General features: G+C 46.7%; 1 protein-coding gene across 1 annotated transcript; it reads left to right on the forward strand.

Annotated features, from left to right (window-relative positions):
• The first annotated feature begins 501 nt into the window (after nt 1-501).
• Nucleotides 502-5353, forward strand: LOC137545156 (cystatin-B-like). The gene is made up of 3 exons (XM_068266270.1): nt 502-647; nt 3663-3764; nt 5126-5353. The coding sequence occupies exons 1-3, from the start codon at nt 579-581 to the stop codon at nt 5252-5254; spliced, it is 300 nt and encodes a 99-aa protein (XP_068122371.1). The 5' UTR covers nt 502-578; the 3' UTR covers nt 5255-5353.
• Nucleotides 5354-12222: the final 6869 nt, after the last annotated feature.

Genomic DNA, 12222 nt, shown 5'->3' on the forward strand with positions numbered 1-12222 from the left:
AAATTAAACATTTTTTAGTAGAGAAATATATATATTTACATTGAACGAGGGACAAAGTCTTGAAAGAGGGACAAATGAGGAGGAAAGAGGAACAGGGCTTCCCTTCAAAATAGGGACAGTTGGGAGCTATGGTTATGCTGGTAATGAAATGTGCATTGCATAGTGGTAAATTCCGTAGCATTTTCTTCTCTGGCACTGCAGCCATTCTTGGTAGGTTTTTGACGCTAGACATCCATAGAATCCTTGGGGCCCCATGTAAAACTCGCACTGGGGCCCCAAGCTCCTTAGGTACAGCACTGATAGGGATCACACAGGGCAGTGGGGTAACCAGGGCTGCAGTTACTTTAGTAAAAGTTTGAGCAGTTTAGTGAAGTTGGGGGTTTGGCAGCAGAGGGGTCACGTGATGAATGACTCACATACACAACACAGCTGGGAATCCCTCCACCCCCCATAACCCGTGCTGCTGAGTCACACGGCAGCGCTCCTCCCCTCCGCTGGGATGGTACGCCCCGCCCTATATAAACAGGACAGGTAGCGGCTGAGGCGTAGAGCAGAGAGGAGACCGGACGGGACCAATCATGGCGATGTGCGGGGGGATTGGAAACGCTAAAGCTGCTGATGCGGAGGTGCAGGCGATCTGTGAGCTGGTGAGTGCGGCTGGCTGCAGGGGGCGCTGTGTGCCAATTCCCCGGGCAGGGGGCTGCTAACGGCGGCTCAGAGCAGGGAGAGGCCCTTACTGGTGATCACATGACTGGCTGCTGCTGGAAATACAATGTACCCACCTATAGTGCTGCGTGATGAGCATGCCCAGTGTCACCAGTGCTGTGATGTCACCAGTGATGGGGGGGTCCCCTGTGACAGTGTCACAAGTGATGGGGGGGGGGTCCCCTGTGACAGTGTCACCAGTGATGGGGGTCCCCTGTGACAGTGTCACCAGTGATGGGGGTCCTCTGTGTCAGTGTCACCAGTGCTGAGATGTCACCAGTGATGGGGGTCCCCTGTGTCAGTGTCACCAGTGCTGTGGTGTCACCAGGTTCACAATTGTGGCAATTTTAATGTAAGTCAATAAAAGTTGTGTTTATTATTATTATTATTATGTATTTATATAGCACTGACCTCTTCTGCAGCACTGTACAGAGTACATAGTCATGTCACTGACTGTCCTCAGAGGAGCTCACAATCTAATCCTGCCATAGCCTAATGGGTACTTATCTGTTAGCCGGGTGCATCCGGCAGGTGGCGCTATTTACTATTCCCCCTCCAGGCCGCCATTGATAGTAGGGAAAGATGTAACTCTGGTGGAGATTTGTCGCCACCTACAGGATGCGCCCGGCTAACGGAAAAGAACCATCTCAAGTCCCCCCATATTATTATGTATTTCTGTAGCGCTGCCATCTTCTGCAGCACATTACAGAGTACATCAGGGGTCTCAAACTCAATTTACCTGGGGGCCGCAGGAGGCAAAGTCAGGATGAGGCTGGGCCGCATAAGGGAGTTCACGTGTCCCCGCCGCAAAACGAGGGCTGCAGAGCCTCCAAATCGCCCCGGGGGGCAATCCGCCGGCATTTCCTGGAAGGGGCAGAGCTTTCAGCTTCAGCTCTGCCCCTCCTGACGTCAATCGCGGCGGATCGCCGCCTCTGCCCGCCCCTCTCACTCTTCCTTCACAGAGAGGGGCGGGGAGAGGCGGCGATCCATTCGGCGATTGACGTCAGGAGGGGCAGGGCTACAGCTGGAAGCTCTGCCCCTCAGCGCAGTCGTGGATGTTTGCGCGGGGGATTTGGGGGTCTGCAGCCCTTGTTTAGCGGCGAGGATGCGGCGGATTACTTGGGAGCACTGAAGCGAACTACAAGGTAAAATGGGCAAATATAGTTCGCTTCCCTGTCTCTTTTGCTTTTGCCGGCAGGCAGGGCCGGTTTAAGCAACAATGGGGCCCCAGAGCAAAATAAACCTGCCCCCCCCCCCCCAACAGATACCCTGGAACAAAAATCGGCATTAAGGGACCTTTTTTGCAGCTGGTATAGTCAGAGTGTGAAGCCCCAATCGGTCGGAGCTCCACATTCTGGCTACCCCAGCCTGCATAGGGGACAAGGGGTTAAAAAGTTTCAGGAGGGGGGACCCCACATAATTTTTTTAAAAAATTCCCACACTCTTAAACATAAAAAAAAAAAAATTGGGAAAATAGGAAAAAATGCCAGGAATCTTCATACAGCCATATTGCGGCTGTATAGCGATCCCTGGCCAAAGCGCTGTGGCTGCGTATGGACCCCCTGGAAACCCTGTCAGGAAATGTGTTGCTCTTTCTTTTGATACATGTAAAATTACACTACCGTTAGGCTTGCTACTAAAAGTGACATTTACCGCATTTAAAAGTATACTATTTTCCTTCGAAACTTTAAAATCGATTTTCTCAAAAACTATAAGGTCTTTTTGAAAAATTGTTTTTTCCTCTTATTCCTAATGATCTCCTTAACATACCCTGCAAATTTAGGGTTTCTAGCATTTAAGGTGGATTTGCTATTAACCATTAAAGTAGGCGGGTTTTTAAATGTGTATTTTTTTCCTTTGCAACTTTAAAATCGATTTTCTCAAAAACTATAAGGCCGATTTGAAAAATTTTTTTTTCCTCTTGTAGCCACTGGGGGCCCCTACAAGGTCTGGGGCCCTGGGGCCACAAAATATTGTATCAAGGGCCGCAAATGGCCCGCGGGCCGCGAGTTTGAGACCCCTGGAGTACATAGTCATGTCACTGACTGTCCTCAGAGGAGCTCACACTCTAATCCTACCATAGTCATAGTCTAATGTCCTCCCATATTATTATTATGTATTTATATAGCACTGACATCTCCTGCAGCACATTACAGAGTACATAGTCATGTCACTGACTGTCCTCAGAGGAGCTCACACTCTAATCTCACTATAGTCAGTCTAATGTCCTCCCATATTATTATTATGTATTTATATAGCACTGACCTCTTCTGCAGTACATTAGAGTACATAGTCATGTCACTGACTGTCCTCAGGGGAGCTCCCAATCTAATCCCTACCATAAAATACGCATATCACTGACCATCCCTGGATACACAAGTAAAGCTTTACAAGTTGCAGTGCTCAGTGTTCCCTCTGTGATCATCAAGCCACATCTGCCTACGTAAGCTTTAGAGTTTGGCAGGGAGACACGCACCTGCGCAGAGACAGCGGTCATTCATCTGTAGCCGGCACTGACTGCAGACTTCTGGTGACAGGCATGGTGTGGATGTGATATCTGTCACATGATCTAATCGCAGGAGTTTCCAGTGCTGGCTACAGGTCATACCTATACAGAACACTGGGCCACCTATCTCTGCACACAGTGCACTTCCCTGCCTGTAAGGAGGGTTATGGGTGGTGGGAAGGTGTTAGCAGAGGTCCCTTGGTATGTTTTGAAGACACTTCTAGGCCTGGTCCAGGTGTCCCTTCTCGTCTGAGAGGGAGAATCTAACTTGCCCGGTACTGAACAGGTACATTAGACATCCTTTATCTGCCAGTTACGGAGCCGCAACAGTGCTGGGTCAGGTCCATTGGGTGTTGGCCCTACTTGCCATGGACCTGTGATGCTGACCATGGCCTCACAGGCAAGAGTCTGGAGCTGATTCTGGAGGATTCACTGCAGTCTTCTCTTTCAGTTCAAAGCGGAGGTAGAGGCGAAATCCGGGAAGAAGTTTGGCACATACGAAGCACATTCCTTCAAGACGCAGCTTGTTTCTGGAACTAATTACTTCGTTAAGGTAACGTGGAAAGTATACGAGTATTTACTTAACTGATGAAGTGGTTTGTTTTTATCTTTCTCCATCCTTGTGGATGTTAATCCAAACTATTTGTAAGAATTGGTTGGGGCCAGAATAACTCGATGGCTTCTACTTGTGCTAAACCCTCCGACTCCACCTTCATATGTCTTCCCAGCCACTTCCTGCTCTGCTACTACTGCCCTGCTCCACTCTGCTCCTGCTAACACTCCATCTCCACCTCCATATGTCTCCTCAGCCACTTCCTGCTCTGCTACTGCTGCCCTGCACCACTCTGCTCCTGCTAGACACTCCAACTCCACCTTCATATGTCTTCCTAGCCACTACCTGCTCTGCTACTGCTAAACACTTAAACTACACTGCGTACATGCCTTTTTGCCACCCGATCACTTTGGCGCAGGGTGTGCCAAATGACAGCTCACCCTGCTGCCGCACAAATTCCAGGTGGCGGTAATTACTATTCCCCCTCAGTCGTAGCAAGTCAGAAGAAGGGTCCAGCAAGCGAATTACACTGCTGCGCAGCCATAGACATATTGTTATGTATATGGTGGCACCCAGGTCAGGTGCAGCACATTGAAGCAGGTCATTTTGCATGCGCTCTTCCAACTCCTCCTTCATATGTCTCCCTAGCTACTCCCTGCTCTGCTACTGCTGCCCTGCTCCACTCTGCACCTGCTAACACTCCAACATCATATGTCTACCCAGCAACTTCCTGCTCTACTACTGCTCCACTCTGCACCTGCTAACACTCCAACCTCATATGTCTACCCAGCCACTTCCTGCTCCTGCTAAACACTCCAACCTCATATGTCTACCCAGCCACTTCCTGCTCCTGCTAAACACTCCAACCTCATATGTCTACCCAGCCACTTCCTGCTCCTGCTAAACACTCCAACCTCATATGTCTACCCAGCCACTTCCTGCTTCTGCTAAACACTCCAACCTCATGTCTACCCAGCAACTTCCTGCTCTACTACTCCACTCTGCTCCTGCTAAACACTCCAACCTCATATGTCTACTCAGCCACTTCCTGCTCCTGCTAAACACTCCAACCTCATATGTCTACTCAGCCACTTCCTGCTCCACTCGGGTTCTGCTAAACTCTCTAGCTCCACCTTCATATGTCTTCCCAGCTTCTTCCTGCTCCTGCCAAACACGCTAACTCCACCATCCCGTGTCTTTCCAACCACTCGCTGCCCTGCTACCGCTTCCTGTGCCTCTGCTCCTGCTAACACTCCACCATGGGCATTAAAATGTACCTGGAGTGACCTCAGATAAACATGTAGTACCACTCCTACTCAGAATTTGTTGTGACCAATTTTGTGTCCACTCTCCTCTGCCAGGTCCACGTAGGAAACGAGGAGTACGTGCACCTGAGGATCTACAAGAAACTCCCATGTCACAACGAGGAGAAGAGCCTGACGTCCCACCAGCTGGGCAAGACCAAGGAGGACCCCATAGAGTACTTCTAGCCCCGAGCTGACCACCCTCCGGCCTTCTATACTGGACCTATTTTTTATTTTTTTGTTTTCTAAGCAATTATGTTTGACTAAAATAAAATGTTATATGAAGTTTGTTTTCACTTTATTCTTCAAATACTAATGTTCTTCAGCCAATGGTCAATGTTGTACAAACCACTAGACTAAAAGTGAGATGTGGGGGGGGGGGGGGGTGAATTGCTAGTTAGTTACAGTACAGAGTTCCAGGGCAGGGTCACCGATATTTGGGAGGGGTCAGAAGGGACTAGTAATGCCAGGGAGGGGATTTCATGTTATCAAGGCATATATGCCATGACTTGGGTATGTAATGGGCCCTCAGTGGGGCGAGGAGTTTTGGGATGGGAGGAACAACACGGTAACCAAAAAAAAGCAGTGCTTGGGTTAGTTTGCCTTCTTTAAAGAGAATCTGAAGTGACTTTTTTTTTTATCATGTTAAGGCTATAAATATCTGCTCTCCTACAGTATTGCAGCTTTAAAACGAGTGCCCCCTGTCCAGATAATCATCCTAATATCCCCACAAGTTTCCTAGTCACAGAGTATGCTACCAGGAAGAAGCAGAGCTGTTCTTGGTAGCTCCGCCTCTCTCAGTGCAGATGGACTTCAGTCTCCGCCCCCTTCTAATTTATGCCGCCCTCCAGAGGCTGTGAGACTTCTCTCAGCAGCAGCTTCTCAGCATGAGACAAGCTGCAGCCCTTCACCAACCTGTGCATTCAAAATGTGTGGATGAAAAGGGTGGTGAGGTTTATAGAGATGGACATGGCAAACAAAAAATAAATACATAAATAAAAAAAGCTTTTGCAAAGTAATTTGTGCGGGTTTTTTTAACCACTTCAGCCTACAGCGTCGAAAATCTTAAGCATCCGAGCAATGTTCACCTCCCATTCATTCGCCAATAACTTTATCGTTATCACAATTAATTGATCTATATCTTGTTTTTTCCGCCACTAATTAGGCTTTCTTTGGGTAGTACATTTTGCTAAGAGCCACTTTACTGTAAATGCATTTTAACAGGAAGATTAAGATAGAAATGGAAAAAAATCATTATTCCTCAGTTTTTGGCCATTATAGTTTAAAATTAATACATGCTACAGTAATTAAAACCCATGCATTTTATGTGCCCATTTGTCCCGCTTATTACACCGTTTAAATTACGTCCCTATCACAATTTATGGCGCCGATATTTTATTTAGAAATAAAAGGTACATTTTTTCAATTTGCGTCCATCACTATTTATAAGCTTATAATTTTAAAAAAATTAATAAGAAACACTCTTGACATGTATATTAAAGTTCAGACCCTTAGGTAACTATTTATGTAGTTTTTTTATTTTTTTTTTTTAAATACAAAAATGTATTTGGGTAATTTTAGTTTGGGAGGTAAATAGCTAATTTTAGATGTAATGTATTTTTTTATTTAATTTAGGTATGTGGGTGCATTTTACTATTTGGCCACAAGATGGCCACATTCAAAAAATTCCTAGATGCGAACGATCTTGCATCTAGGAACTATAAGAAGGTGATGTTTCCTGGGGGCAGAAATACCGCGCTCTCTGATGAGAAAGCGTCGGCATTTCTGCCGGAGACTTAGATCGGTGAATGGGAATTATATTCCCATTCACTGATAGGGGGGGCAGCGGGCGCGCGCCCGATCGTGCGCACCACACGGCTGCAGCAGCAGTGCCCATCTGGACGGATATATCCGTCCAGATAGGGTGAAGTGGTTAATGTTTGCCACGTCCATCTCTCTAAATCTCACCCCCATTTTCATACACATACATTTGGAATGCATCGTGAAGTGCTGCAGCTTCAGGTTGTCTCATGCTTTGAAGCTGCTACTATGAGACTCCTCACAGCCTCTGGAGCCAGCCTTGGGGGGCGGAGACTGAAGTCTGTCTGCACTGAGAGGCGGAGCTACTGAGAGCAGCTCTGCTTCTTTCTGTTCTCCTCCTGGTAGCATATTCTGCGACCAGGAAAGTCGTGGAGAGATTAGGATGATTCTCTGGACAGGGGGCACTAGTTTTAAACCTGCAATACTGTAGGAGACCAGGTATTTATAGCCTTAACATAATTTTTAGATAAAGTCACTTCAGGTTCCCGTCATTTTCACGTGAGAAATGTTCACCTTCCATTCATTAGCCTATAACTTTATCACAATGAACTGATCTATATCTTGTTTTTTCCGCCACCAATTAGGCTTTCTTTGGGGGGTACATTTTGCTAAGAGCCACTTTACTGTAAATGCATTTTAACAGGAAGAATAAGAAAAAAATGGAAAAATTCATTATTTCTCAGTTTTCAGCCATTATAGTTTTAAAATAATACATGCCTCCATAATTAAAACTCGCGTATTGTATTTGCCCATATGTCCCGGTTATTACACCGTTAAAATTATGTCCCTATCACAATGTATGGCGACAATATTTTATTTGGAAATAAAGGTGCATTTTTTCCGTTTTGCATCTATCACTATTTACAAGTTTAAAATAAAAAAAAATATAGAAATATTTCATCTTTACATTGATATTTGAAATTTTTAGACCCTTAGGTAAATATTTACTTTTTATTGTATTTTTATTTATTTTTTTATAGTAAACATTTTATTTGGGTAGTTTTGGGAGGGTGGGAGGTAAACAATAGGTTTGTAATCTAAATGTGTGATTTTCATTTTTTTTTTATTTTCAGTTGTATTATTACTTTTAGGCCACAAGATGGCGGCCAAGAGTTTGTTTACATGACGTCACTCTAAGCGTAACACGCGCTTAGAGTGACGCATCGGGGAGGGAACAGCCAGAAAAGGCACAGCTTCCGAGAGAAGCTGTCGCTTTTTCAGCGGGGGAGAGGAATCAGTGATCGGGCACCGTAGCCCGATTCACTGATTGCCTGGCTAACGAACCGCGGGCCGGGAGCGCGCATGGTTCCTGGATGTAGTTTCTACGTCCAGGAACCAAAATAGGTTAAGTGTAACTGTCTGGCATCAAATCAATTATTTTTATCTGGTAAAGAAGTAATAAGGATGCTAACCAGGCAATCCAAAAGTTAAAATCGCTATTACTTGTTGATGATTATTCTCCAGTTTACCTGACTCTTAACCACCCTGGCGTTCTGATTAAATCGCCAGGGTGGCTGCGGGAGGGTTTTTTTTAAATAAAAAAAAAACTATTTCATGCAGCCAACTGAAAGTTGGCTGCATGAAAGCCCACTAGAGGGCGCTCCGGAGGCGATCTTCCGATCGCCTCCGGCGCCCAGAATAAACAAGGAAGGCCGCAATGAGCGGCCTTCCTTGTTTTGCTTATATCGTCGCCATAGCGACGAGCGGAGTGACGTCATCGACGTCAGCCGACGTCCTGACGTCAGCCGCCTCCGATCCAGCCCTTAGCGCTGGCCGGAACTTTTTGTTCCGGCTACGCTGGGCTCAGGCGGCTAGGGGGGCCCTCTTTCGCCGCTGCTCGCGGCGGCGATCAGGCAGCACACGCGGCTGGCAAAGTGCCGGCTGCGTGTGCTGCTTTTTATTTCGTTAAAATCGGCCCAGCAGGGCCTGAGCGGCAGCCGCTGGCGGTGTTGGACGAGCTGAGCTCGTCCAGACCGCTCAGCTGGTTAATTGGTACACAAAAAGAAGTTGCAGGGCATGCTGGGTTGTCCATTTTTGCTACTCCTACTTTCCCTCAGACTTAAAGGGACTCCGAGCTCAAATTAAAAACGAAATTAGTACTCACCTGGGGTTTTCTGCAGCCCAATGTAGGTTGGGAGGTCCCACGACGGCATCCTGGTTCTTTTCCTCTGACCCACTCCGAAATGGCTGCCCGGCGACACCTTCTGCATATGTCACGGCTGACGTCACCAGGCCGGCCGCCTCGCGTCATCACGGCGGCCGGCGTGACAGTACGGCGCATGTGAGCTTTAATCACGCATGTGATTGGCCAAAGCCCCTCTCCCTCCTGTTTTCCCCTCCTACACAACTGTCCCTCTCTGATAGGCCAATATTTCTCATGCTGAGACAATGCACTTTCTATAGTGAAGGGCGGGCAATGCATACACAATCAGGCAGAGGAGAGATAAGGCTAGTACACACTAGCAATTTTGATTGACCAATGATTGCTCAATTTTACCACCTCCATGTAGTATGACCATTTACCTATATAATCTGCATAGAATTGAAAATCTGTTTGGCCCTCATACTACATGGAGATGGTAAAATTGAGCAATCATTGGTCAATCAAAATTGCTAGTGTGTACTAGCCTTAAAGGGAACCTTAACTGCTGCGGAAAAATAAATTCACTTACCTGGGGGCTTTCCCAAGCCTCCTGCAGCCGTCCTGTGCCCGCGCCGGTCCTTCGGTGCCCTCCGGTCTCCCTCCGCCGCTAAGTTTCGATTTCGGACGACTGCCAGTCGTCCTGGGGCCTCTTCCGCATTCCTGGTCGTAAACTGCAGTAAAGCGCGTCCGCATGACGCGTTTGACGTCATGCGATGACGCGTTTGGCGTTATGCGGACGCGCTTTACTGCAGTTTACGACAAGGAATGCGGAAGAAGCCCCAGGACGACTGGCAGTCGTCCGAAATCGAAACTCAGCGGCGGAGGGAGACCGGAGGGCACCGAAGGACCGGCGCGGGCACAGACGGCTGCAGGAGGCTTGGGAAAGCCCCCAGGTAAGTGAATTTATTTTTCCGCAGCAGTTAAGGTTCCCTTTAAGGGAGGATATGACATCAGGATTGGCTTCAAAATAGCCACACACAAAGTGGATCTGAGATGAAAAACTATAACAAGTAACTTGTCTACATATCTTATCTAAAGTTGATAGTTTACACAGCAAATCTAGCTGCACACAGCTTTAATAGACTATGATAAATTATTCCTGTGATATGAGAGCGGCCATGTTCTGTTTGTCATCATTACACAGGTAATCTGTAACTGCATCTCCAGCCCTCAGCTCACTCCCTCCTCCTCCCCTCTGCCTTGGAAATCACTGGCTAGTAGCCTCCTCCTCCTGCCCAGACAGAGCTCCCATAAGCCCTTGCTACAGTGCCAAGGCACAAAAGGAGCTGTGGGCGAGGCTTGTTTAGTTTATAGGGAATTAGAGTATTAAAACAAAAATAAAAAAAAGTATTTGGCTTCAGGAATGCACTATAAACTATATGTACGGAACACAATTATGCAATGTGTAAAAGTTTATCTCGGATCCACTTTAAAATGGGAAATGCTAAGGATTTTATGTATCTATACATTATATATATATGCAACTACCAAACCAAATTCCTTGTAAATGCAAACTTATTTGGCCAATTACAGTAAAATTGATTCTGATGAAGTGACTAAGGCCTTGTTCACATTAGCATTAAAAAGCGGACCGTAAGCAGAGTGGATGCAAACGGATGTAATGTTAACCTATGGAACTGTTCACATGCGTCCATTCATACTGATCTGTTGGGTACGTTCTGAACGGAACTTTGCTGCAGCACCAATTTTTCCAGACCGCTGAGCCCAGCGGACCGGAAATGGAAGATGAAGCCTTGCAATGAGGGCAATGAGAGAACATTCACACTAGTAAAGAAATAGACCGTTTGGAGGGCAAAATCCACTGGGGGTGAGGGTCTGTGGGGACGTGAACTGAGCCGTATCTGAGCTGGCGGGTGCTGCAGCCGTTCGGGTGGGTTAAAACTTACCCAGGCGTCTTTCTCATTGCAGCCGGGCAGTAGAGAGGATTTCTTCCAGGCTTCCGTATTCTTCCGCGTCATGTGACTACACGTGTCATGTGACTAGTCACATGACGCGGAAGAAGACGGAAGCCTGGAAGAAACCCTCTCTACCGCCCGGCTGCAATGAACAAGATGCCTGGGTAAGCTTTCAAGCCTCCCTCACCCACCCGCACGGCTGCAGCACCCACCCTCACCTGCTGGAGTGGCAAACAGATCCAATTGACCGGTGATCATATCCATTTTCACCAAGCCATTTGAATCCAGTGAAGCGGAGCCCAGATCCGCTTTACCGAATCAGTTTGGCTTAAAAATAGCGTGAACCTGGGCCTAATGATGGGTTCTGATGAAGCTGGGTACACACGAGATAAGTCTTTGGAAAATTAAAGATAATCTGCAGCTAATTTATATGTCATGTCCTCAACGGCACATGTGGCTTTCCTCTGAGGACTTGCACAAATTCTCTGAAGCCAAATAGTTACCCAACGCACACCTGAAGCGAGACACATATGGAGGCTGCCAAATGTATTACCTTTTAAACAATTAAGATTGCCTGGCTGTCCTTTTGGTAGTTTATCAATTGCAAAGTGCTAAAAAAAAATGTTTAAAAGAGAAGATTAAAAATTATTTCCTAGGAGAAAACTCAGGCGAAAAGTGAATTGAATAAGGGCCTCTGCCTCTAATACTTTTGGCCATACACTTATAAATCGCCAACCAATGTGGCAAAATTATCGATTCCTTCTTTAATCTCAATCAATTCCTACCACATCCATTTTCAGTAGACTCCAGAAGGGAAAATCTATTGAACCGCAGCATTGCTTTGTTTGATCCAGTGTAACGCCATGGGTCATCGATCGCCTACCGCTCCTGGCACAGATAGAGCTACATTCCCCACCCTGTCAAATTGATTTTAGGTCAAATTTCGATTGAAGTTCAATTGATCAGACATTTTGGGGAAATCATATACATATGATTAAGCCCCCGGGAGACTTGGGCACAAGATACAGCCGATATACAGCTTATCCTGCTGCACAAGTTCCCGGCCACGCTAAATACTATTCCCCCTCCAGGTCCACATGGATAGTGGGGGAAAGATGTAATTTGGCTTCCAGCTATTGCTGGTGGCTTAATAACAAGGTTTCTATAGTAATTTGTATGCAGTCCTTTGACAGCACGGAAATTATTCACTATGTGCCGCTAAAGCCGTAAATCCTATTACAGCCTATATGGGCACCTGCTGCACTCACATCTCC

The sequence above is a fragment of the Hyperolius riggenbachi genome, chromosome 2 (assembly GCF_040937935.1).
Source record: "Hyperolius riggenbachi isolate aHypRig1 chromosome 2, aHypRig1.pri, whole genome shotgun sequence".
NCBI lineage: Eukaryota > Metazoa > Chordata > Amphibia > Anura > Hyperoliidae > Hyperolius > Hyperolius riggenbachi.

Coding starts and splice junctions, on each gene's coding strand:
- LOC137545156 (XM_068266270.1), top strand. CDS start 579: ATGGCGATGTGCGGGGGGATTGGAAACGCTAAAGCTGCTGATGCGGAG. Junction 648..3,662: donor TGCAGGCGATCTGTGAGCTG/GTGAGTGCGGCT, acceptor CTTCTCTTTCAG/TTCAAAGCGGAGGTAGAGGC. Junction 3,765..5,125: donor GAACTAATTACTTCGTTAAG/GTAACGTGGAAA, acceptor CTCCTCTGCCAG/GTCCACGTAGGAAACGAGGA.